This window comes from Chanodichthys erythropterus, chromosome 9, assembly GCF_024489055.1.
Source record: "Chanodichthys erythropterus isolate Z2021 chromosome 9, ASM2448905v1, whole genome shotgun sequence".
NCBI lineage: Eukaryota > Metazoa > Chordata > Actinopteri > Cypriniformes > Xenocyprididae > Chanodichthys > Chanodichthys erythropterus.
Genome location: NC_090229.1, coordinates 16,603,632 through 16,630,255, shown reverse-complemented (window position 1 = coordinate 16,630,255; position 26,624 = coordinate 16,603,632). Strand labels below are relative to the sequence as shown.

The following is a 26,624-nucleotide window of genomic DNA, read 5'->3' as shown; positions in this document are numbered from 1 at the left end:
TGTAATTGCAAATGCATCCATAGTTGGAGAAACACCCATATGTTTGAATGTTTCATAAACATTGCTTATAAAAATATTCATTAATAGACCTTTTGTTTACTTAATATTCTTTACACGGTTTTCAGATCATCCTAACAGTGATTTACATACACAATGGAGACAGATTTCTTTATTTCAGACCTGTATGACCACATTAGCAGGGCTTTTGCAAATTTGGAAATCTGAAAATAGGAGGATGTTTGTACAGAATCCTGACCCTCCACATTAGAGCAGCACAGCCCTTGGAAACAGGGTAAACATTAGTTGCGGTGGCTAATTAACTAGCAAACAAAGCCATAGTGTGTTTTGCCTTTGTGGTTTTTTAGAAGGGAGGTTTGAGGTGGTGTGTTTGTTTGCTGGCGATGTATGATAGGTGACTTTTTGGGGGCTGTGCACAATTAAGGTCTATGAGTAGTAAAGAGTGTTTGGAATTCTCACTTTTTCCAGACCTGTAGTTCAAGGACTGCAACACAACCACCAACTTGACCATAGTGACAGCCATGGATATAGGTACTGTGGACAGATGTTGTAGCAATAAAGAGAAAGGAGCGGTAACTTCAATGATTGTTCGTTTGTTCAGCTTTGCAATTAATCCTATATGAGACAAACATGGTCAACAGGAAAGAATCTCTTTCACATTGTATATTTTTCATTAGAGCTATTTTGCTATTGTCAAGTAATCGTTAATATTTACAGTCTGACTACCAGTGTTTATCTGAGTAAAACTGTATTTGTTCCACATGGCCTGTGTCCGTGTTTGTGTGAGCATGTGACTGCAGCCTACAGCTAGTGAGTCCATATGTTTTCTTAGCTTATGTACAGACCCATATGCTTCTGTATCATTTAATGTTCAGAAAATGGCCAATAATCAGACTGAGGGTTTTAAAACTCATTTATATAACCAGATTATCAATGCAATCAAATTTAACATAAATACAACAGGCATATATACCTGTTTAATTCAGAAGGCAAGAGCTAACTTTTAAACCAATATCAGTTTGTGATATTTACCAATAATTGATGTACGTTTTGGTTTATTTCAAGTAATTTGCTTATACGAATAATTATGATTCATCCACCTTTAAGTCTCTAAACTTAAAGTAAGTTTAAAACTTCTAAATGTCACTGTTGTACTGTGTGGGTCTCAAAAATAGCACCTTTGTGTGATTTGTGTTGGGTGGCATAGTGGGTGGATCTATGTAAATGAGGTGGTCCAGTGTTTTATGAATTGACCAGGACTCTCAGTCCCGGCAGTCTGCAGGAATCTCAGCATCACCACCACAACAGGAGCACAACGTGTTCTTTTTAGACACTATTTTATGAGATTTTTGTTGTTGTTGACTAAGAACAACATGGCCAGAGGTGACACTAGCTAGAGTTTCACCTTTATTTACCTAACATAAGGCATATGTCAGTTTTTAAGTCCATACCCATAGATTTCTGTTTTATTTTGTTCCGGCAATAGAGGGTCTACCCTCTGTTATTTCTTTTTTTTTCCCCTCCTCAGCATTGATAATATATATATAAAAAATCATGTTGTTGGAGATGAACTTGCGCTGTTTTCTTCTTCTTTGGAGTTCTTTTCTGACCGTGGCAGCATTACACCCTGCATCAAGCCAATATAGCCTCTACTCTGGACCCCATCCACAGTACAACTCAGAGAAACCGACGGCCAGGCATAAGTGAGTATCCATGAGTAAAAAATTAATTTTCTTAATTGATGTCACAGATGGCCAAATAGCCACTGAATGTTACTAAATAATTTCAGACACATCTGGGAGGCAATATTGCTGTACTTAATCTATTTTCTGGCATCTATGCTGGTAAAAATGTGAATGTTCATTCCATTCCAGTGAGGTGCAAATTAGGATTGTGGTTATGACCCAATGACCACTTAAATGAATCTACTGTAGACACGAAATAACTATGTTAACTAAATGTTAACTCAGCAGGTTTGCATTACAGTTGGGTATAATCTGTTTAGTTTTCACTGAAGTGCAGTCATAAATGTACTCAAATTTGGTGAATTCATAGTGAATTGAATGTTGCACTTTATAACAAGGTTCTCTTAACATTAGTTAATGTACTTGGTATCATCATCAACAATGAATGATAATCTATACAGGTTTTATTAATTTTGCTAAGTGTTATTGTATTATTTTGTATTTTTTTAGTAGTAGAAAAATAAACATGTAAATGTATATAATTTTTAATATTTTAATGTATATGTAAAAGTTAATATTAATCAGGATTAATAAAAGCTGTAAACGTATTGTTTATTGTTATTTTAACTACTGTGTTTACTAACTCTCTCTCAGGAACCACTGTGCTTATGTTGTGGAAAGAACGGTCTCATTCACTATTCAGGATGGAGTGACTCCCTTCATGAAGGCAGAGTACAACAAGTGTGATTGGGGTCAGAAATGCCCAACTATAAAGTAAGACAGCTACTAATATTTGTGCAACTTTCAAACATGCAATTAATGTTTGTATAATAAAATACACGTTAGCTTAAAGTTTTAAAGTCATTTTGACACCCGGTCTGTTTTTGCAGGTATCGCACGTACTACAAGCCTATGTATAAAGTTGCCTATAAGACTCTGACTGAGCTGGAGTGGAAGTGCTGTCCTGGATATGCAGGTGTCGGTTGCACTGCGGTATATGGAATGAAAGCAAGGCCCCTATTCAAAGGACCAATGCCTGCACAGAATGGTCCTATTCCTCATTTTAAAGGGCCTATGCAGAAGGGTCCTATGCCTCCTTTTAAAGGTCCCATGCCTATGCAGAAGGGTCCTATGCCTCCTTTTAAAGGTTTCATGCCTATGCAGAAGGGCCCTATGGCTCCTTTTAAAGGTCCTATGCCTCCATTTAAAGGGCCTATGCCTGCACAGAAGGGTCCCATGCCTTCTTTTAAAGGGCCTATGCAGAAGGGTCCCATGCCTTCTTTTAAAAGGCCTATGTCTGCACAAAAGGGTCCAGTGCCTTCTTTTAAAGGTTCAAATCCCTCTCAAAACGCTCGATTGCCTTCATTTAAAGGACAATTTCCTAATACCAACTTCAATGGAAACCCCTGGAATCAACCTCAAGCACCGTCTAATAGCATGAATGGATACCCAGGCCTTAATACTGGACCCTCTTCCCAAGATACCTCAGTTGTACCTTATCCAGACCACCAAGAACCGGAAGTAGATTATCCTGAACCCATGCCAGAGCCTCAAGATCTTGGCCTTGATTTAATCCCAGGAGAGAATCAGCCAATCATAGACTACCAGGATCCTCAGCCAGATCACCATGGTTCTATATCAGAGCACAGAGAGACACAGGCTGTTTCCAATGCACAGGTGCCCTCTGGTGGTAGTGAAACAAACCAAGGTAAATAAGCTATATGCAGTTACACACTCTAGTACAGGGGTCTCAAACTCAAATTGGCGGGGGGCCGTTTCTGTAATTGACACCTCATAGGAGGGCCATATTATCATTCAAGCGCAAGAAAGCGCAACATTTCAGAAAATTTACTTTCCTTTGCATTATTTCTCATTTACTTCAAATTTCATTAGTCCTACTAAAATATTTTTATACCTATACTATAAATATTTTATTTACCATACTAAAATGTAAACAGCAGTGTCTCTCTCATTGTTAAAGAGTGTAATATAATTATATAATACTATTACTAATATAATACTACTAATATACTAATATAATACTATTAATTGCAATAGTCTGGTGCATCTTCTCACATCCAACAAGGTGCATGGAATAAAAAATCAGTAATTTAGAAACAAATCCATCAACACTTGTGGCGTGGAGGTGTCAGAAATAAACAAAAAACTAGAGCTAAATATATCAACTTTATTTTGCCAAAAATAAAAATCTCTCATTGTTACATACATTATCAGTTTTTAACATTTAGTGGAAGTATTTTCCCTTACTCTATTTTCCCTGTTAGCTTAAATAACATTAAAATCTTGCACTGAACAACACTGTACAGAACAAATACAATCCCTGAATACATTTACACTCTTCTGTTTCTTGACAGACACCTGCAGCACTTGCGCTCACACAGCTGAGACACATTTGTCCAAGATGCCGTTTGAGCATCGGTAACGTTTAATGGCTGCATCGGACGCATTTTGGTGGTTTAAATCGACGCTCGTGACTTTAACTCAAGTGCTTTTACTGTAATTTAGGCAAGCGTGCTCATAATAAAAGCGACGCGATTGAGTGCGCAGCTTATGGTTGCATAGCAACGACAGACGCCACTGGAGCAAAAGCGCATTGGAAAAACGGAGAATGCGGTATGACGCGATATGTGAATGCCCCTTAGAACGGCAACTTTTTGTTTGCATATCAGACAGGTAGCAACTAGAGAATAATAATAATAATTTTGCGTGCCGGATTATGTTTTATTTTTGAGATCAGTTGCGGGCCGGGCAGAGGGGGAGGGCGGGCCGGCAGTTTGAGACCACTGCTCTAGTAAATTGTTTTAGAATCAGTATTTGTTTGTACAATTAAAAGCGTTGTGTGCCCAAATAAATAAATATAATTCATTCCCAGATCATGATGACAACATTATCGGAGATGAGCGGTTGGATAGGATAGAAGAAGATGTACAGCGACTCTCTCTTGGTCTTGAGACTCTCCGTGGTACAGTGACAGGTTTGGAGGACAGCTTGCGTGCTTCCCTCCGTGAAGATGCCAACCGGATGTTGACTGCACTTATTTCTGCAGCACCTAGCCCTATTGCTGCTCCTTCCCTGTCCAGGGACTCTTCTGTGGGTTTCGGAGATCTGCCTGGAGGTGCGCCGGATATTGAGGGTTCAGATGTGGTGGGACAGTTCCCAAACTTGGTTGATTTGGTTGAAAAGGTTTCAGAGCTGCGAGCAGAGCTTCTGGCAAAGGCATCTGAGCTGGAAGAGATAAGAGGAGCAGTCATGGGTCACAATAACACCCTTCAAAGACTGTCAGATGGGTCAGTGAATATTACTCAAACTAACTTCCAAAAGACCCTGGAGAAAATGGTGGAGTCCAAAATGAGCGAAGCTCGGGTGGCCATCTTAGATGGCTTTGAAAAACGTGTGGAGAGTGCTGAGGACCGATGCGAGGGTCGCATGTCAGAGGTGCGACTCCAGTGTAAGGAAGAGCTTTTGAATGGACAAGATCAGATTGAGCAAGTCCTAGACATAAGGGCTGTAGGATTGAGGACAGAACTCCAAAAACTTCAGGCTCAACTTCAAGACCTGGAGCCTGAAGAGGGTTGTTGCATTGCTGTATCAGGTCTAACTGAAAGGCTAATTCTTTTGGAGCAGTCAGTAGGGGGCTTGAATGAGTCCCAAATACACCTACGTGCCGAACTTGGTGGACACAAGGACCATATAGAGGGCATGTTGGAGGGACGACTGGCTTATGTGGAATCCAAGATGAATATCGCATTGAATCAAGAGGAAGCAGGCATTAACAAAAGAGTGCCCACCGACCTGGAGGCGCATTTAGAGGGGAAGCTTAAGGCTCTTGAAAGTCGTCTCTTGGCTGCAGTGGAGGAGCTAGGTAATATCACAGCACCAACTTTGCTAGAGGGTCAGGCTGTGCCCACAATAGAGACAGATATAGAATCTCTCAGAAGAAGTGTCGAGGACGATTTGGACCATTTACAGGAACAGCTTAAATCCATAGAGGTCATGTGCACTTCATCTTGTGTTCCACAGCCTGTTCTTACAGGATATGCAGCTCCTTTGGCAACTAAGGAGGAGAAAATTGAGGACAACCACAAGGAACTGAACAGGAAACTTGATTTACAAGTGGAGAGATTGAATAACCTCAATGCCACACTATATAATCTTCTTGCCCAGTTGGCAGAGAAACAGGAGGAGGTAGGTCTTCGGGGTGAGGTGACCCTACTGAAAGTTAGTGTGAACTCTGTTAACAGATCTCTCTGTGGCTTGCAAGAGTCTCTCGGCTCTGTGATCAGAGAGGTCGGTCATTCCAACCTCACCTGGCAAGAGAGAGAAGAAAGGCTTGCGCAGCAAGTGAAGGGTGTGGTTCAGCTGGTGGGGCGACAGGCATCTATGCTGGGTACTGGGGAGCGAAAGTTGACCCGTCTGAAAGGAGAACTTCAGGATCTGCGGCGCAGAGTGGCCGGAGAGCTCCAGGGCTGCCGTTCCACTGCCCTGGGTGTCCAGAAGGAAGTAAATGAAGTCGGGGGTCGTGTTGCCCGTGTGGAGGGTCAGTGTGGAGGGCTGGCACACCTGGCTGATGACCTAGAGAGAATTCGAGGAGAGCTAGAGAGGCACTCTGATGGGTATTTGTCTCATGTAAATAGCACCCTTGTTAACCATTCTCACCAGCTGTCCGAGCTCAGAGATAGCATTCAAAACTGCACTGGATCATCTGGGTCTACTGTGAAAGCCGGGGACAGTTTAGCTACAACACAACAAATAGAAGAACAACAAACAACAACACAACCAGCCCATCCCAGAGGAGACCAGTTTGCAGTTCCCACACAGCACAGAGGTGACTAGTAATTCAAGTGCACTTTATAATGTGAAGAGAGTCTATACTCAAGACAATATACTATTATATAGTATCTTTCTCAGGAGACTTTTCTCTTACCAACATCTGTTGTATGATCAGTGTTGTTGCAATTCAATCTTCCCAGTCTGTGGTGTTGGTGTATTGTATTGTTGCTGTTTTTTCAATCACTTGTCATTTCTCTATATATATTTTTTAAAAACTTTTTCTTAGCAGTTTTAGGGTTGATAGGTGCATTCATTGTCTTACTGTGTTCTTGTGAATATTTTTATATAAATTGGATGTCTGACTTTGCTATTTTTTTTTATTTTTTATTGTAGGACTTTTTAAATGAAATAGACTGTTGTGTTTATGTGGTAGAATAAACATTTCTGGAACATGCTTTAACGCCTTTTGTGAATTTTTGACTTTTTGTTACCTCATTGTACTTTTTGTGTTTGTACCTTTATACTGTGTATGGTTTGTGAAAGATGGTTCTTAATAAAATGTTAATCTCACTTATTGTTTTGTTTTTGTTTATGAGGTTGACAAATTACTGTGTATATTATGAATCTCCAACAGTAAAAATTCAAAAAGCTAATAATTGCACTCTTTAATGTCATAACATGAAGTGCATTGAATTGTAAAAAGTCATCATTCAATTTCATATTTAGACTTTTACATTTAAACATGAAATGACAAAAAAAAAAAAAAAAAAAAAATACAATAATCAATCATAAACATTTGTGGAAACCTTATGAGCTCCTGTTGTATTCCATTTCTTCCAATGTTTATATCAAAATGAAATCTGGGAAGAAAAACAAGACATGTAAAGCAGTTATTCCACATTTGTTTTGATGAGCTGTTTTATCATTAATGTCTAGCTAAAACAGTTGAAACTGTGATGCTTTTGAGCATTTATTCTAAGTTCTAGATTTTTCTTTTTTTATTATGAAAAGGACACATTCACAAGCCCTCACATTTAACTCTAAAGGTGATTATTTAGGTCTGTTGGTGCTGATGCATCATACTTACTCATATTCCTCCCCTGCTCTTTCAGTTCCTTGATGTATTTAATTATGCCAAAAGTATCATATCCGAACACTGCTGCTGCCAGCAAACCAAAAATCTTAAAGAAAGATTAAGCATGGAAAAAGTTTGAAGAAACAAGCACAAGGATCAATTAATGCACAGCAGGACATAAGAAAATCAATAATTTATATACTTATTACATCTTATAATCGACAGTATTATATGATCTCATTTTTTAAAACGTGTTTATGGGTTTGACAGCAACACCATTTAGTGTCCATTTAGTGTCCCAGCAACCTAAAACTTTCATTGCTTTGTCTTTTCACATTACCCTTTCAGCCAGAAACATATTCTTTGCTAATTTACTCACCGAACCAGCAACTTCCCCAGAACTTCCAAATGCCCAGCTAATGCAGATAAAAGAAGTAATGAGTAAGGTGAGTGAGCCTGTGATTGCTCTGAAGAAGTCCTGCAAGCAAATGAGAACATGTGACTTGTTTGTTCATTTTCAGTGTAAAATAGGAAGAGGTTGAGAACAAAAACCATTGAGTGAAATGCACTTATAACAGGATGGTTAGGTAATAATTAGTAAAAAAAAAAATGAAATCCAGAGAATCCAGTATCCAGTGTATGGACATTTTACCGTCCATGGCAATGCCCGTATCTGCAGTTCCATGCCATAAATGATGAAGATGATAATGGCCCAGACCAGGTCTACAATGGGGCACCACAAGTAGCATCGAGAAGAGGTTGCTTTACAAATAATCACAATGAAGCATAGAGCCTAATTTAAAACAAAAAAAAGAAGTATACATATATCATTAGATAGATCACGTACATAGATTACATTTATTTTAAACAAAATTGTTCAAGATTAATCATCTACAGTTTGCATGTAATAAATGTTGCATCAAATGAAAGTCTATTTTTAAACCATTTAGATTTTTAAATGATTTACTTTAAGACAGTATGAATCTTTATTAGCTACATTTTAACTTTGGGCAGACTTACACTTTCAAGAGCTAAAATCATCCCCTTTGGTGACCAGATGAATTTTGTCCTTGGCTCAGTGGCTGAAACTGGCTCTGTGGCTGAAACTTCTTCTTTTGTGTCGACCATCTTGATCTTGTAACTAAAAAAGCATCTAGAGTAGTTAATATAGATATGTCACATATGTATATAAAAATAATCCATATATACTACATTTATTAAATATAATAAACTTAATATGTAAATAACATGCATAAATGTACTACTATATATATATAGTATACTTTATCTGAACAATAGTAAAAGTCATCCTTTTTTAGTGTGTTAATTTCCACTAATGTTACACCAAACTTTAAGCATAAAACTGAAATTTAGAGTAAACATTCACCAATATACTATATTATTTAGTGGGCTATAATCATTTAAAAACTGAACATCTGATATGTTTGATTCATTAAATACCTGAAAAGAAACAGTTGAATAAATCTCTCAGTTGCGATGTTTTCACAAAGGTGCAATAAAAGTGTAGTCCACCTCTCAAGTGAGTGAAGATGCAGAGAGAAAACTACATCTATTGCACAAATTTACATTTTACGCACTTTACCTCTGGTACAGGATGCGTGCCTTCCTGTCACCGGATACTATTGGTGGGTCTGAGTAATTTGCCAAAAGAGATGTCAATGCTGGTAAATCTTATTAAACCTTGAATCATACATCTGACATTTGATAAATAGGCCTATTTATTGTTACTACTGTAAAGACATTAAATTATGTGATCTCTATCAAGAAGTGTAAGAAGCTTTCAGAATGTTTGTGTATTGAAAAAAAAAAGTGAATTAAATTATTTTATTTATCAAAACAACAATACGATCAATGCTGAACTGATCATTTTAAATGAGCATTAACTTAGATATTACACCAAACATGTTACTTTGGAAAAAGTGTTTGTATTACTAGTGAGGGCCTTTATCCTGAGTGTGAGGTAAAAGGTATAACAATCTGCTTTTTATGATTTCTTTTTCAAACTGTGTTGCTACAATATGTTCAATAAAAACATTTTTGTTTCTGCAATTGTATATATTATTTTGGCTAAAGTGTGCCTTTATTCCCTTTGCACCCTATAATGATCCAGTGACCAATATTTAGTAACTACAATGCTAATTACTTGTTAGAAAATCGTAAATTTAAAAATACGTAAAAAATAATACACCTACATAATAACCCAAAAATTGTGCATAACACACAAATGCTAACTATACATGTGGTTTATTGCATGAAGAGAGGATGTAGTCATTTCCTATCTCTGCGTTCCAGAGAAAATTTCAGTTCGGTATTTTCCGCTTGAGGCCAACGCTTTTTTCTTAGACTCAAATGATCTTACAAACAGCACATCTCTTTTTACTGATCACAAACTTTTTACTGATTACAAATTCTATTACGAACATTGTAGTTGTAGTAACAATCTAGATTTCTATGTATTCTGATTACTTTTAGATTACTTGACCTAACTCTTTTATCACTTATTGGTTGTGTATTTGCTATATATATATATATATATATATATATATATATATATATATATATATATATGTGTGTGTGTGTGTGTGTGTGTGTGTGTGTGTGTGTGTGTGTGTAAAAGAGAAAAACAAAGAAAGAAAATGTTCCATTATTTGTTCTCAACAGCACAAAATGCATTAAAGGGTTAGTTCACCCAAAAATGACATGGAACAGCATGAGGGTGAGTAATAAATGACAGAATTTTCATTTTTGGGTGAACTAACCCTTTAAGCTTATAGCCTACACATTATGTCAGGGTTTCCCAAACTGTGAAAATGCTGGGGGATTGTTAGTTGATAAAAAGCTAATGATTAATTTTTATTGTAAATTAAATTATTTATAAATTATTTAATATTTAAATTATTTAAAAATAAAAACAATCAAAATATTCAAAAATAATACAATTGTGAATAATTTGCTGCCATTGTGTGAATAATATGTAATCATATAGACCATAAAAAAGTAACTGTAATCTGATTATGAGTAGGGTTGGAATTGACACAATTTTCACGATTTGATTAGATTAGATTTTTATTCACATGCTTGTGATTCGTTTCGATTCCAATTCAATTTGATATTGATTATATTGGATGTAGTATACAAATTTTCTAGAGGAAAATAATTAATAACATTATAACTAATGTTGTAAACTACATGTGGAATTCAGTTGGAACTACATTACTATAATATTAAAGTTTAAAATGTATTTATTTATATACAAACACTTAAATTACACTCAATGATGTTTTTTATAATCACATATTAATCATATTTCTACTCCAATTCATTTTTTTTTTAAATATAAACATTTAAATCATGGCTGTCATAACTGATTTTATATATATATATATATATATATATATATATATATATATATATATATATATATAAACACACACGATCACACACAGAATGTGTAACAAGTGTGGAATATGTTGATTCTTTAGTCTTATAAGAGTCTTATAACTTATTCTTTAGTCTTATTCTTTAGACAATTTGCATAACTTTCAGTTAAACATTTTGTATTTTATTATTTTTGTAAAATGTATTACTTTTTTCAATAATATAGAAAATATATTTCAATGTAATTTTCTATTCATAGAAGCAACAAAAAAACTTTTTTATTTATTTTTTTCAACAGGATAACTTATTCTTTATTGAATTTTTCCTTCATGGATTCCATAGAACAATACAACATAATTTCTGGATAATTTTGGTGATTGAGTTTTCAGCATGGTCATAACCATTTTCATCAATATCTTCATAAACGCTAAGAATATATCATACACATTAAATACAGCACAACCCAAAGGCATCGAGAGTTTCACAAGACATATCAAACACCACTAACAACGGAGAAGTTGAGTAGCATATTCATTTGGAGGAGGAGAAGAGTGGGCCAGAGCAGAGAATGGAAGAGAAAGAGAGAGAAAGAGATAGAGAGAATGAGGGAGGGAGAGACACTCTAATACATTTAGCAGGCCGACGGCCTTCTACCCAAAAGCGAAACCTGGTTTTCCTCAAATTCGCAGGCAAATGAAAGAGTTTAAAAAAATATTAGATAGTTATAAGTCTGGGTAAGCTTGCATTATGAGCATCTGATCATGCAATAATATAAAGAATCTCATCATAACAACGTCTGCTGCATCAGCCCTAAAGAAAATGATTATCAACTCAGGGGAAAAACGAATCTGGTGCACTTACTAGATAAACTCAGCATCATCACATGATATATACTGTTTGAATACTATACAGAACAATAACTTTAAGACTTTATTGCACCAGTTCATCATGGTTCAAATGATAAATGTGAATTTCGCAGCTAATTTAAATGACCCCTTTGATTCCAGCCAGGAGGTCTAGCTATCACACACATTTTTGATCATCTGCATTTTCAGTGATTGATTGATCAAGCAGAAAATAAATAATCTAAACTGGCATTCAGGTAATGTTCCGATGCAAATCATACAAATTTCACACTACAGCAGTTCATGATATCGGTTAAACAATGTGCAGGTACTTTATATATATTTTTATATGTACATCTGAAAATATACCTCAATATCACAGGCTTAAATCCTGTAATATTGTATATGTTTTTGAGAGAGGGAAAAGGGAAAATATTGATGAAATTGAAACTGGCATGTATATCTACATTACTGACATCTCAACACACAAGACTGATTCTCTCTGTCCGGTGCTCACACAACACAAACAAAACCCCAATCCATATATATTTATATATCTAGTTTTAGCATCCTCTAACTTAAACAGCACTACATCAACACAGCACTCAGAGGCATTGTGTCATGAACAACCATGCTAATTCTGCACTGAGAACGCATGGGCTTTTCATAATACAACGATTTGAGAGAGAGAGAGAGAGAATTTAACAAAGTCAACATTTTCAGTCAGGAAATGAGAAATGCGTTAAGATACCCTTGACCGTTTTGCTTGCTGGTTGAGATAATGTGGTCCCTCCATGAGTTTGGGAATGATTCTGCCCACATTGGCCCTGGACGCCCCCCACCACCTCAGTCACATTAGTGCTCCATCCCACCCATGAAGAAATAAAACAAAAAACAAAATACCAAACAAAACTAAAGAGGTCAACATACAAATGGAACAAACTGTACCAAACCACAACCCATCAGAGGTAATAAAAAATAACAAGGAACAACATCTGTGGGGCTTTTTTTTTTTTTTTTTCACATTATTATTGTTATTATTATATTCATTTAGGGTCTCTAAATTGCACTAGACTAAAGTGTTATAATCCCATTCATATCTTTAGGAAATATTTCTATTTATTTATATATATATATATATATTAGTTTATAACGATATCTTTACAGCACAGACAAATACATTCTCTCAAGTTTAGCATCATTATTGTCAACATCATCAATTCAAAATTCATATAGCATTAAGAGTCGTATACTTTTTCATATTTTGGTACAGTATTCAAGTGTTTTGAAATTTGATCGAACTTTTTTAATTGTATACATGACAATAATAAACAGCACATTAAAACCCATCTGCTCTACCCCGCTCCCCTCTGTATATGATTTTAGATTAGTCCCGTCCCCTCCCATCCCTCCCGCCCGTCTTTTTCTTTCACAGACGTAAGCACAAACACACAAACAGGAAGTGTGAAGAAGTGTGGGGTTGTGGGTAGGGTTCAGGCACCACACTGCTAGAGTCACACGATCAACTTCTTTCTGCGGAAAGAGAGAATACGCAGATATGAAAATTCTGGCCGATAATAACCAGTAAATGGCTGATACTCAGATTTCATAAGATTCTGTCTAAATATAATAAAATACAAAAAAATGAAATCAAATGTTTAAAATACTACAAAGTGATTTAAGTTTTGCTAAAGTTTTCATTAAGTGGAAAAAGTGCCGGCACTCCCGGGGGGGGGGGGGGGGGGTGAAATCCCCTGGGTTGAAGTGTGGCAGGATGTGAGAAGTACACAAGAAAAACTGAGGCTACACTACAGATTAAAATATAGTAGTGCAAGTACTGCATACTTCGAGCACTGGCTACGAGTGAATTTAGGCATCGCAACAATATAACATACAGTATAGAAAAGTCTGAACAGATCTCCAGAAACATACCTTCCACTCACCAGCCATCTCCCGCTTCCTCAGATATTTCTTTGATCACATCTGGTTGGAAAAGGAGGTGGGTGCCCCCTGCTGTTCATAGCCGCCCTGACCGTAGTCTCCACCCTGATTGTAGCCTTGCTGGCTGTAGTCGGGCTGGTAGCCTCCCTGGGAAGCGGCGTACGGGTCTGGCTGCCCATAACCTCCCTGCCCATAGGAATCAGGGGCGGGCTGCTTCTCTTGGGCGGGCTGTTGGCGCATAAATGGTGCGACGATCCCGGTCTCCTTGAATACAAACCACAGGTTACCTGTCCACAAGATCAGGTTGAGGAAGCCAAAGACCTGGAGAGAAAAGGAAAGTTAACAATGCACTTTCAATTTTTGTTTGATTCACAAGAAACACATTAAAGGACATTATAGTTCACTCCAAAATGAAAATTCTCTAATCATTTACTTACCCTCACACCATCCCCAATGTATATGACTTTCCTTCTTCAAATAAACACAAAGATTTTTAGGAAAGTAATCAATCCCTGCGAGTCCATATAATGCAATGGGTTCCGATCGGATGATGCTTGAAAAACCACATCTAATGATCGTGATGGTAATTCATATGACCCCAGTGGATGAATCAATGTCTTCTGAAGCAAAACACTATGTATAAGAAAAATACTAATATTTGTAACTTTTTTAAATAACAAATCATTGCTTCTGGGCAACTGTCCTAGGTGCATTCACAAGTTCTGCTTGACATAAACTTAAGCACATTTTGAAGTTCACGTTCACGTTACTTCTCATGCAAACTTCACAATGCGCTTACTTCAAGCAATGATTTATTGTTAAAAAAAAAAGTAAAATTTTGCTTCATAAAACATAGATTCATCCACTGTGGTATAGATTACCTTCACAATCGCTGTGTGTGGTTTTTCAAGATTTAACTGAGTGATAGCCATTCAATGCCATTATATGCAGATTATTTTCCTAAAAAATTTTTGTCTGAAAAAAGACAAAATGTCTGAAGAAGGACATTACAAAAGATGGCATGAGGGTGAGTAAATGATGAGAGGATTTCAATTTGTAGGAAAACTGCATAAAAATGTTTTTTTTTTTTTTAAATCAGTAAGGGAAGTTCTCAGAGAGCTGAGTAGAAATGACTCACCACAGAAGTGTTAAGACCGGACATGACGGGGTCGTGAACTTCACGGCAGCGGTTGCCTTCCCGTTCACAGGCGGGGATCAGTTCCAGAACCTTCTCTGGGTCTGTAGCTGTCTTGACATCCGACAAACCCTTTGCCCATGCTGCCGAGCTCACCAGCCACATGAAGGTGAATACACACGTCACGCCAAAATCCTGAAATCATTTTATTTATATAGAATTATACATAAATATACAGGCCTGGGTTGTATGAAACACTGAGCTGCTACATTAACTGAATAGTTCACCCAGCATTCAAAATTCTGCCATTATGTGAATCCGTTTCACTCCACTTCTTCCTGCCGGATCTATACTGCCAGCATTTCTCACAGCGAGTGTCATTGGTGGAGGAGCAAACTATTATAATTTTACAAATACTACTGTTATTGTGTCATGGAATGTAGTTTTTAGGTGAGAATATAATTGTTTAGACCTTAAATTTATATATAAACATAGTGTCTGTTTGAAAATTTGTTTAGACATTTTCAGAAATGTGAGCTCCAGGCCGTCAGGAGTTGTTCAGCGCTCACGTACCAGCCAAGAACAGCTTTATCTCAGCCAGCCCTTCTGGAATTTGCCACTGGCTCTTATGTAGATACTAGTGGTTAAATATGAGATATAATTCATTTTGGGTATACAGTATATACACACACACGCACATACACAAAAATATACTTTCTAGCATATAGGTCTGAAATGACACGATTAAATAATGACATATTTTAAATAATTGGGTGAACTGAGCTTTTAACAAACTGCTGCCTTAGCGCTTGGAAGACATGGAAGAAATCTCACAATCAGCGGTCCTTTATTATTTTCACGATACTTCTCAAAGGCAAAGAGATAGATGCTGAGAGCTGCCATGGAATACAGGAATGCAAAAACGGCTATGGTGACGAAGAACTCTGCCGAGGATGAGTAATCCCCAACCAGGAAGAAACGCTCACTCTCGCCATTCTTGCAGGCGGGGGCATCGAAATACACTTGATGGAGCCTAGGAGAGATACAGAGATACCGAGAAAGTATTTACTTTTTTACAACAAAGGCATTTAACCTAATCTAGAGTCACTATACCACACCATGAGGAAAAGGCTAATTACATTTTTACAGTTTGTATTTAGGATCGCAAACAGCACTAAAAAAAAAAAAAAAAAACACCTGAAAAAGCAGTGTGAACAGAAACACTAGGATTCAATGAAATTTGGGGTTTTAAACGAGTTCAGAGAAAAATACTGTAAAAATGAAATAAATTATAATAATAAAAAGAAGAGGGAAGGAACAAACAAATACATTTATAAAATAAATGAACATTTTCAGAATTTTAAATTATCTTTATAATATTAACAATATATAACATATGATAATACATAGGATTATACATTGTATAATAGTACTATATAATGTTACTAATTGTTCCACACAATATAAATGGTTCTTAGATATATAGTTGCATTTAAATTTTAACATCCCTTTGCAAAGGGATCAACATATTAGAGGTTCTTTGAAAACCCTGTCAAATAAAACACCAAATGGCTTTTACTGCATTATAAGCTGTTTCTGACAAAGTAAACGCATATTGATGAATAAGTACAACTTCAAATAAAGAACTACTGTATGGCCACACAGGTGTTAAAGTCAGTCAGAGGTACCTGAATGGATACTCAAAATCCACATCTATTTTTAGGTCACTGTCTGTTCTGTTCTTGCACTCCACGCTCATCCTAAAGGAGCCTGAGTAACTCCCACAGGTGGAGAATGCAAAGATGGCAAACACCTGGAAAAGACAGGGAGGTTTACATTTATGCATTTAGCAGATTCTTTTACCCAAAGCGACTGATTAAATCCTTGGGTCAATGACATGACGGGTCTTTTTTTTTTTTGTCCAAAGGCCTTAATAATAATAAAAGACAAAGATATGACATCCAAAGTATGTAAGGTAGTACAAATAGATCTCTTTTATTGAATACAAAAGGTTTTAATTATATGTTGCAACATATAAAGGTTTGAAGTGTGAAAAGGTCATTCGGTTTAACCGTCCAAATGCCAATACAGCCATTTCATTTGTGATTAAAATATCTTAAATTGTAATAAATGTATATATTTTTTATTCTGCCATGATTTTATAACATTATATATCAACATAGTGCAAAATGATACTAAAATAATGTGTACAAAGTCGTTGCTTTGTTATGAGCAAGAATGTCCAGAAAAAATTAATTTCATTGATGTCCTTCGGAGTAACCACTACAAAGGGACCATTTTGGATCAAGTCATGCGCTCGATATGATGTTACAGGTTGTGACATCATTCAGACACCTGCAAAGTAACTATCTCTCTTTTAACTATTTGAAAAATTCATGTTTTCATTTGCTCATACGCATGTCCCGAAACATCAGGTCATTTGGTACAACCGCTATAAGACATGGAAAATGTTGTAATATTTTTAAAACTTGTACTAAATACAAAAATGTTTGATTGTCCTTTTGCTAGCTAGCTAGCAAGCTAACTAGCTAGCTAGGTACATATCAGCCTGCTAGCATTGTTTGAAAATATCATCATTCGGTATAACCAAAAGTGTCATTTGGTAAAACCTAAATTTTGGTTAAACCGAATGACTTTTTTGGTCAAATTTTGTCCATCTTGTTTTTTTTACACTTTTAAAAACACAATTCGTCAATGACCCACATAAAAATATATACAAAATATATACAAAAATATACATTTCAGAGGAGATTCTATTTATTTATTCAGTTATTGCAGTATACATTTTATTAATGCACATATATTTTCCTTGGCTTTGCTAATGCCATGCTGTTTGAGCTACAGGAAAGTTAAATAATTTTTCAAATCACAGCTTTTACTGTATCGCATATTTAAAAGATTAGTCCACTTTTAAATACACTTTTCCTGATAAATTTACTCACCCCCATGTCATCCAAGATGTTCATGTCTTTCTTTTGTCAGTCGAAAAGAAATGAAGGTTTTTGAGGAAAACATTCCAGGATTATTCTCCTTATAGTGGATGTCAAAGGTCCAAACTGCAGTTTCAATGCAGCTTCAAAGGGCTTTACGTACGTTCAAGGCGATATTTTGTTTTTAAAGCATATACGGTTGTATTTCTTTCAAAAATGACCGATCGTTTCTCTAGATAAGACCCTTATTCCTCGTCTGGTATCGTTTAAAGCCCTTTGAAGCTGCACTGTAACTGCAATTTGGACCTTCAACCTGTTGGTAGCCATTGACATCTACTATAAGGAGAATAATCCTGGAATGTTTCCCTCAAAAACCTTCATTTCTTTTCGACTGACGAAAGAAAGACATGAACATCTTGGTGAGTAAATTTATCAGGAAAAGTGTATTTAAAAGTGGACTAATCCTTTAAGTATGACTGGAAGGTTGTATTGACCAATACGGTCAAGGTTTGGAACAGAAAAAGGAGAATGGAAAATAGAATTTCTATTTTGATCTAAAGACTCACATCCACATCACACAGGGATAACATCTTTGAAAACTGTTGACAGTAGGTGTGTATGGATGCAATTAACTAAATAAACCAAACAAAAGCATCTTTCACCATGCACTTTCAGAAAAATAGATACAAATGCTGTCACTGGGGCGGTAGGCTTTCAAAAGGTACATCTTGCTAAAGAGTGCATATTAGTACCTCAAGGGTAATTTTTTTTCTACCAAAAGTATACATATTAGTACCTAAATGATACATTTTAGAACCTTTTTAAAGGGTATCATCCCACTGACTGCTTCTGTACCATTTTTTTCTGAGAGTGTGTGACACCAGCATCCTGACATGGACATAAGCACATTATTTTTCCTTTCAGGATTTGAATCTGGGAGATTGAGTCATAGAGATTACTTATAGACTTTGGCTGGTGGAGGGACTGAATGGAGAATGAAGCTATTAAATTTCACTGAGATGCCATCTGTCATATCGTTGTGCTGGGCTGTGTTATGAACCTAGGCAACACCACAGGAGATGAAAACAACAGACACACATCAAGCCACAGTAAACCTTGCTAAACAAAGGCAAAGCAAACAAGTCAAATGAGGCCAAGAGAAACAGGTAAAAAAAAGTCTTAACAAAGTAACAAATCACACAAACACCAGACCAGACAAGGTCTAAGCAAGAGAAGCTATTGAATAATTATATAAAAAAAAAGAGTCAGTCAGGTCACACAAGTGAAAACAGATCAGGCAAGACAGACCAAACAAATCAAATCTTATCAAATCAAACAGCTCACATTACCAAGCCTAGAAATGACTGATCCCAGACGGTAACCAATTAAACTGATTTTCATGATTCAGTGAATCAATTAAACTGAGCAAATGTATAAAAAATAAGCTTATTAAATAAGCTATACACCAATGATGATTTTGTTGAATCATTTGTCTCGAAACAGTTCTGTAATGCATAAATAAAGAAATTATCTTGAATTATTAAAATTGTTTTTTTTTTCTAGTGTGAGATGGTTATATTTCATTTAATATTTCCTACTTGAAGAAGAATATTTAATATATATTTAATATATAACATATTTTACAAGTATATTTAAACACACTGTAGTGCCCTGGACAGTAAGCCTACAGACAGGATACAAATGTTCTAACATTTTACTAGTAGCCTATTGATGATGCCATTTTCCACCCTACACTAAGTGAAGGAGCACTGTGTGACAGCTAGATGGCATCAATACCCAGCAATTGTGAATGTTCTCCCAAGTCAAGGTGCGTTTAGTGCGTTTATGGTGCGTTTACACTGGCACTGAGCGGGTGTTTTCATTCATTCCTATGGAAGACAAGCAACGTGCTCGGGTGGTGGCTTCTGGGATTGACAGCAGACTGTAAAAAGCATCTAGAGTGTTCGAGAGCATTCAAAATTTGAGAAAAACTCAAGTTTGTGCAAATGAGGAGCGGAAAACGTGATGTGCAGGTATGGCTCTATGTTTAAAAATATGCAGATTGTGTTGGAGTTTCAGTGTTCATATATCACATTCTATGTAGGCCTATACTGGTCGTTTTGGAGTTGTTACATGCTAAATATTGCCGTTTAGGTGCTTTCATTGTGAATAGACTTGGCTGGATTTACAAAAGTTTATTAAATTGACACTGTATCTTAACTGTGGGCATTGTGAAACATAGCTTGCATTTTTTTTTTTTTTAAATGTGTGTAGGGCTATACAGTATATGATACAGTATATGATTATATTCACCATGTACTGAAAAAAAAAGTAAATTTATCACTGGCCTTGCCCGAAAGATGCAGTGTATACAACAGCTATATAATAATATAATATGCTACTGTTCAAATGTCAAATTATCGAGTATAAGAACTGCATGGATGTTTGTGGTAAAATCCTCTTTATTTTTCCCTATGCTTCAAAAGTGGAGGCTAAAAATTCAGAGGTAGAGCTGGAAGGCCAGCAAGAATAGGAAAACTGGTGCTATTTAACATAAAATAAATTGCGTTCGTAAGTGAATTTGTATGCTTTAAAATTAAGTTTCATATCATTTCTACATAAATGTTATTTATTACTGCTGCCAGGTTATTTAAAACTAATTTTGCCTATATTTCATGCAATTATATTAAATAAACGGCTCTGAAATGTATATATTTGTATGCAAGTGTTTAATCAGAAATAATCAGCTTATGGCAAAATGGTAGTAGTAGTTACAGCTATTAAGAATGTAGCTCCCAAACCAAGCTGGAGAAAATATGACCATTTATACAGAAGACAGCTTCAGACCCAAAAATATTTTAAATAATTTCAGCTGAAGTGTATTGTGACCTCTATTGGTGGTGAATGCTTCAGTATACAGCATATGCATTGATATACAAGTGGTATTTATATGTCATAGACACAATGAGGCAGCATATGAAAAGTGACAGTAGCCTATCATTTCACCTTTATATAGACGACTGTCAATTTTCATCAAACATCTTTGCTGAAACCTCTGGTTCCAGTTTTAAGTAAGTAAATTAATGGCTGAAATTAACTAAAACTAGGCTATATAAAATGTGAACTTACCCATTCTAAGGCTTTGATGAAGCCCAATGGGACTTTCAGCACCCTGAACTGCCCATTGGCAACCAACTGTTAAAAGAACAACATTTGAAAACGTTAGATGACAGACAGACAGACAGACAGATAGATAGATAGATAGATAGATAGATAGATAGATAGATAGATAGATAGATAGATAGATAGATAGATAGATAGATAGATAGATGAAACTGTGTTATGTATGATGTTTTACTCTTCACCACGATGACTCATTACTCAAACAGGCCTTCGCTCATATAAGAGCCCATTTATTTGGAAGCTTTGTGAAACCTACGCATAGCATCTGCTGCTACTAAAGCATCGCCAAGAAAATACAAAAGCCTGTATCAAAACAGAGACACGATGAAAAACCAACAACATATAGTTTCAGTCCATAAATTCTTTATATTTTATATCCACGTATGTCATGACTGAAGCTCGAGGCATGAGAAGGGTACGGTGTGTCGCCAGGACCTTGAACCACGGCCAAAATGCCTGCGCGCGCGTCTCCGCCATCTCCAAGCCAAACAGCAAGCGATAGACATTTTTCTAAAACAGTTAAAATTAATATATAATAACAATAATTAATAACTGATGGCGCTCGTCTCTAGCAATGTGGAAAAATGCAAGGTCCTTCATTGAGGGCAAATAAATTAAATGCTGCGCTTTGATGTGTCCGCTTTTTCTACTGCACGCACGACAATATGATATTTGGATATATTTACTCATCAGACCTGCAGTATGTGATACTGATTTTATTTGGACATAGTGACGTAGGAAGGTGCGGTTTCACACGACACCATTGTTTGCCCGTGAGGATGGTCCTGCTTAAACGCCATACGAAAAAAAAAAAAAAAAAAAAAAAAAAAAAAAACAATACATCGATTTAAGACTCCTCTTTACGCAATTTAATTATTCATTGCAACAAATAATATTGGCTCACACATGAATGCAGCTCTCATCACCTTGCAAAGATTGTGTATCCGATGATGTTCTATACCCTAAATAAACATCAATAACCAATATGATTGTGTATCATATTCACAGATTTCTCGATCCTTGAATATATTGCCTAATATTAATAAAAGCTAAAAAATAATAAAAAAGACAAAAGGGCCAGAGCTCGGAGCTGAAAGTCACACAGTCACAATGTTGGGATGGAAGTCAGCTGCCATTTTAAAGAGCATCTCTGCGAGCGCATCTGCATGTTATAAAGGCCCTCGTGCAGTCGCTCTGGATTGATGCTAACGTTACGCTTTCGCTCAAAACCAAATGTAAGTGAGTAAAATATATCATATTACCAATACATATTTATTTAATAACTGTAATTGCATGTATCCTTTACGAATACGAATAAATCTAGCGCTTCATCAGATTACTTCAAATACCAAACAGAAATCATATAACGTCAATCATGTATTAAAAACAAAAATATAGTAAGTCACAAAAGAAAGCTTCTTATAATACTGTAGCAGTGAACAGACGGACAGCACCAGCAGGGCACCTTTCCCTATTAAAAAAAAAAATCCACCAAAATTTTTTGTAAACGCATCTTCATCGTCTGCAATCAACCCTAACTGAAAGACAAACGAAAAACATGTATATGTAAACACAGCAATAATACACCAAAAATCATTTTTGCTCCCAAAATGCCTTACCTGATTTACAACATCCATGTTAGTCGCCTTCTCGTAGATAGGAGAAATAGCTATAATCGGGAGGCGAGTGATGGAAGCGGAACAGCGCGCGGAGGGGGAGGGAAGATCAACGGAACAGCTTCAGCTGCGTCACGCGCTTCGAGAAGGCGTTTTTGGTGCGCAAAAAGCGGGATGAATTGAGCGACGCTGATCGCACTAGAGCAATGACATCATTAACCTGTCGCAATTTACGTGGTTCTTATAGCTCTATCTTAAATTATGAACTTGAATATGATATTTTTTATAATAATATAAAATGTGTTGTTGTTTCAATATCAGGCTGCTTGCACTGCAGAGGCCGTAAATTATGAATGTGATTGATCGCTCAACACCAGATTCAATGGCTATAAGTGCTGAGATTGAATTAGATTTTAATTTAATTTTGCAGTGGTTTGGTGGAACACTAAGATTCCATTAGGGATATAACTATTCATTAAATTCTTAAAAAAAAAAAAAAAAAAAACAATCTTATAGGTTTATTAAGATCTTTATAGATTAAAGAAGTTGTGAATAGAATGTTCTCGTGTGGGATGTAACCATACAGAGATGGACTGACAATGATGACTCGTACACTATTTTTAGAGAGGGAAAATAACCAAAAATGTTTCCAAAATGAAAAAAATAATTCACAATCATAATCAGATGATATATTAGCCTATAGACTATATCCATAATGTATTATATTATCCATAAAATAGTTTTTGTTGTGTTAAATAATGGTGAAATGTCCTCTTTACTGGACAGCACAAAAGGCAGCATCATAATAAAAGTGCATATATTTATTCCTCACTTTCTACTTCCTCCTTTCGAAGCCCAAAGCACTGCAGCTGTCTTGTTCTCACTGCTAAGGAAACAATAATTATAGAGGATCTCTATGTATGTTATGAGAGTGTCTCAATGGAAAAATTCATGTGCTTTAATTTCCCTTATTATTATAAATGAGGCTGAGAAATGCAGAAATTTGATGGAGAAGTAATGATGCAGAACATTTTTGTCATAGATCCAGATGTCTGGAAGAAGGGACAGTTGTTCTCAAGGCCTAGTAGGGCTAAAGAAAGTGTCCTCCCCCACAATGCACCACTATAATTGAAGCTACTGTCTTGCAAAAGGGTCCGGCCCCAAATCTGTGTTGAAGATTTCCAGTAACACACTAAAATGTGTTCTTAAAGAGATAGTTCATACAAAAATGAAAATTTGATGTTTATCTGCTTACCCCCAGGGCATCCAAGATGTAGGTGACTTTGTTTCTTCAGTAGAACACAAATGATGATTTTTAACTCCAACCGTTGCAGTCTGGCAGTCGTATAATGCATGGCAATGGGAACTCCATCTATAAGAGTAAAAAAAACAAAACATGCATAGACAAATCCAAATTAAACCCTGCGGCTCGTAACGACACATTGATGTCCTAAGACACGAAACGATCGCTTTGTGTGAGAAACCGAACAGAATTATATAGTTTTTACCTCTAATACATCACTATGTCCAACTGCCTTGAGCATCCAGTGTGTGAGGTCTGAAAACGCGCTCTGATGCTGGAAGTGATCTCTCGCACATCGATGTGTCGTCATGAGCCGCAGGGTTTCATTTGGATTTGTCTGTGCATGTTTTTTTGACTCTTATAGAAGGAATTCCCATTGACATGCATTATACTACTGACAGACGGCAACGGTTGGAGTTAGAAATCATCATTTATGTTCTACTGAAGAAACAAAGTCACCTACATCTTGAGTATCCTGGGGGTAAGCAGATAAACATCAAATTTTTCATTTATGGGTGAACTATCCCTTTAAGGCCAAAGTATAGTTAAATTTTATGCGTACGCAAAGGTCAGCATACATTGCGTAGGTCCCACGTGCGCATTTAATATTTTTGCAGTAGTTAGTTTATCCACAAGGTGGCAACCGTGCCCTGTCAAAGAAAAACTGCATTAACAGAACAGACCGGTGCAACAATGCATGCAAGCTACAGTGAAAATGCAGGCCTACGTAAACGAGAGCTTGTGCAGAGGTTATAAAGTACCCTCATTTGTACAACTCTAGCATGAAAGAATACAAAGATGTTTACATGGGTTGTAACTCGTGACGAGATTGCTCAAAACTGCGCATGCGTCGAACGCTTGTGTATGTGTACGAGTCAAATGAAGAATACTTTCCAAGGCTGTGCGTTCGACTGTGCACGTACACTAGCGTACGTGTAAAAAACGGGGTATACCCAGCAAGGGCTTTAGTGGTTTATGAACTGAAGTTTATTTGTCCTTCTCATAAATAGTTCTATGTATGTACACTGTAAAAAATGACCGTGATTTTAACAGTAAAAGACTGTAAAAATGTCAAAACTGTCAATTGGTTTACAGAAATTTTCCGTACTATATACTGTGAATAACTGTAATAAATCTAACGGTACATTTAATGTAATTTTACGGTAAAATACCGTTAAATTCAGTTTTTGGAAGTGAAAAATAACAATTCATTGTAAAATTTACAGTGAAAAACTGTAAATTGACATTCCCACAATTCCCTGCGTGACGCTTCATATTTGATATATTTTCGTTGAAATAACTCTGTTTCTTCTTAGTTTTTCTCTTTTTTTTCTAATCAGTTATGTACATTAGGGTTTTATGTTACATCTAATGTTGTTAAATTAATGTTTATTGCATTTTTAAAATTTCATGCATGTTACCATCACGGTGTTTAGTGTGTGTGTGAGTGACACTGTGTGCAGCTTCTATATGTTAGTGTTGACCTTCTCAGCTTGTGGAAAAGCTGCTTGTGATGAACTTTGATTCATCATGTAACTTGAGCCATCATGTGACATTTCCATGATGGAATACAGAGAACTACGGAAGAGGATTAGGGCCAAGCAATAATAAAAAAATTAAACCATCTCGAGATTAAAGTTGTTAAATTTCGAGAAAAAAAAAAACGTTAAAATTCGAGAAAAAAGTCAAGATAAAATGTTGAGAATAAACTTGTTAAATTACGAGAAAAAAAAATAGTAAAATTTTGAGAAAAGTCGAGATAAAATGTTGAGAATAAAGTCATTAAATTACGAGAAAAAAGTCGTTTAATTACAAGAACAAATTTGTTAAATTACGAATTTGTTCTCATAATTTAACAACTTTTTTCTCGTAATTTAATTACTTTATTCTCATAATTTAATGAGTTTATTCTCAACATTTTATCTCGACTTTTTTCTCAAAATTTAACATTTTTTCATAATTTAACAAATTTGTTCTCATAATTTAACGACTTTTATCTCGTAATTTAATGACTTAATTCTCAACATTTTATCTTGACTTTTCTCAAAATTTAAAGATTTTTTTCTCATAATTTAACAAGTTTATTCTCAACATTTTATCTCGACTTTTTTCTTGAAATTTAACACGTTTTTTTTTTTTTTTGTAATTTAACGAGTTTATTCTCAACATTTTATTTCGACTTTTTTCTCGAAATTTAACGACTTTAATCTCAAGATGGTTTTATTTTTTTATTATTGCTTGGCCCTAATCCTCTTATAGTGAACTACTTAATACTGGGCAATTTTTCCCCTCTGACCAAACACTAACCACATCTAATAAAAACATACAGTATAAGGCAACCCAGGTAGGACTTGATCCCACAGTATGGAAGCTGATGCCTTATCCTTATGGCATCCTTATGAAATCAGAAACAGTTTGCATTTCAAAATGGCTTTGTGAAAAGCTTTCCCACAAAATGCCAAGTTGGATTGCCATGCTTTTGTAATTAAACATGGTTAACTGCAGTGGAAAGAGTGGAAACACTTCCTCTTTATATTGGTTTACCAACATCATTCACAATTGAAAAAACTCTCATTCAATCACACATAAATCTTTAGTTATTATTATGAAGTGGTTTTATTAATAATGTTCTGTATATTTACACTAACGTAGTAAACTTTTGGGAGCAAATGCTGGGAATTA

The 26,624-nt window shown here is 35.8% G+C and overlaps 3 protein-coding genes across 5 annotated transcripts; 1 reads left to right on the top strand and 2 right to left on the bottom strand.

Moving 5' to 3' along the window:
- The first annotated feature begins 1,572 nt into the window (after nucleotides 1-1,572).
- On the top strand, nucleotides 1,573-6,563 carry emilin3a (elastin microfibril interfacer 3a). Its single transcript, XM_067393676.1, has 4 exons — nucleotides 1,573-1,721; nucleotides 2,358-2,477; nucleotides 2,594-3,411; nucleotides 4,597-6,563. The coding sequence occupies exons 1-4, from the start codon at nucleotides 1,573-1,575 to the stop codon at nucleotides 6,555-6,557; spliced, it is 3,048 nt and encodes a 1,015-aa protein (XP_067249777.1). The 3' UTR covers nucleotides 6,558-6,563.
- On the bottom strand, nucleotides 4,875-9,134 carry plp2a (proteolipid protein 2a). Of its 2 annotated transcripts, XM_067393678.1 has the most exons (7): nucleotides 9,031-9,134; nucleotides 8,590-8,710; nucleotides 8,222-8,362; nucleotides 7,949-8,047; nucleotides 7,582-7,675; nucleotides 7,301-7,354; nucleotides 4,875-4,949 (listed from the first exon to the last, which is right to left on the bottom strand). In XM_067393678.1, the coding sequence occupies exons 2-6, from the start codon at nucleotides 8,695-8,697 to the stop codon at nucleotides 7,338-7,340; spliced, it is 459 nt and encodes a 152-aa protein (XP_067249779.1). In that variant the 5' UTR covers nucleotides 8,698-8,710; nucleotides 9,031-9,134; the 3' UTR covers nucleotides 4,875-4,949; nucleotides 7,301-7,337. The 2 variants fall into 2 exon arrangements, with proteins under 2 accessions (XP_067249779.1, XP_067249778.1); XM_067393677.1 differs by lacking the exon at nucleotides 4,875-4,949 and having other exon boundaries at nucleotides 6,660-7,354.
- Nucleotides 9,135-13,229: 4,095 nt separating this feature from the next.
- sypa (synaptophysin a) lies at nucleotides 13,230-22,758 on the bottom strand. 2 transcript variants are annotated; one of them, XM_067393674.1, is made up of 7 exons: nucleotides 22,643-22,758; nucleotides 20,970-21,035; nucleotides 16,578-16,702; nucleotides 15,724-15,922; nucleotides 14,893-15,084; nucleotides 13,746-14,075; nucleotides 13,230-13,346 (listed from the first exon to the last, which is right to left on the bottom strand). In XM_067393674.1, exons 1-6 carry the CDS (start codon nucleotides 22,658-22,660, stop codon nucleotides 13,791-13,793), a joined length of 885 nt encoding a protein of 294 aa, XP_067249775.1. In that variant the 5' UTR covers nucleotides 22,661-22,758; the 3' UTR covers nucleotides 13,230-13,346; nucleotides 13,746-13,790. The 2 variants fall into 2 exon arrangements, with proteins under 2 accessions (XP_067249775.1, XP_067249774.1); XM_067393673.1 differs by having other exon boundaries at nucleotides 13,231-13,346; nucleotides 13,757-14,075.
- Nucleotides 22,759-26,624: the final 3,866 nt, after the last annotated feature.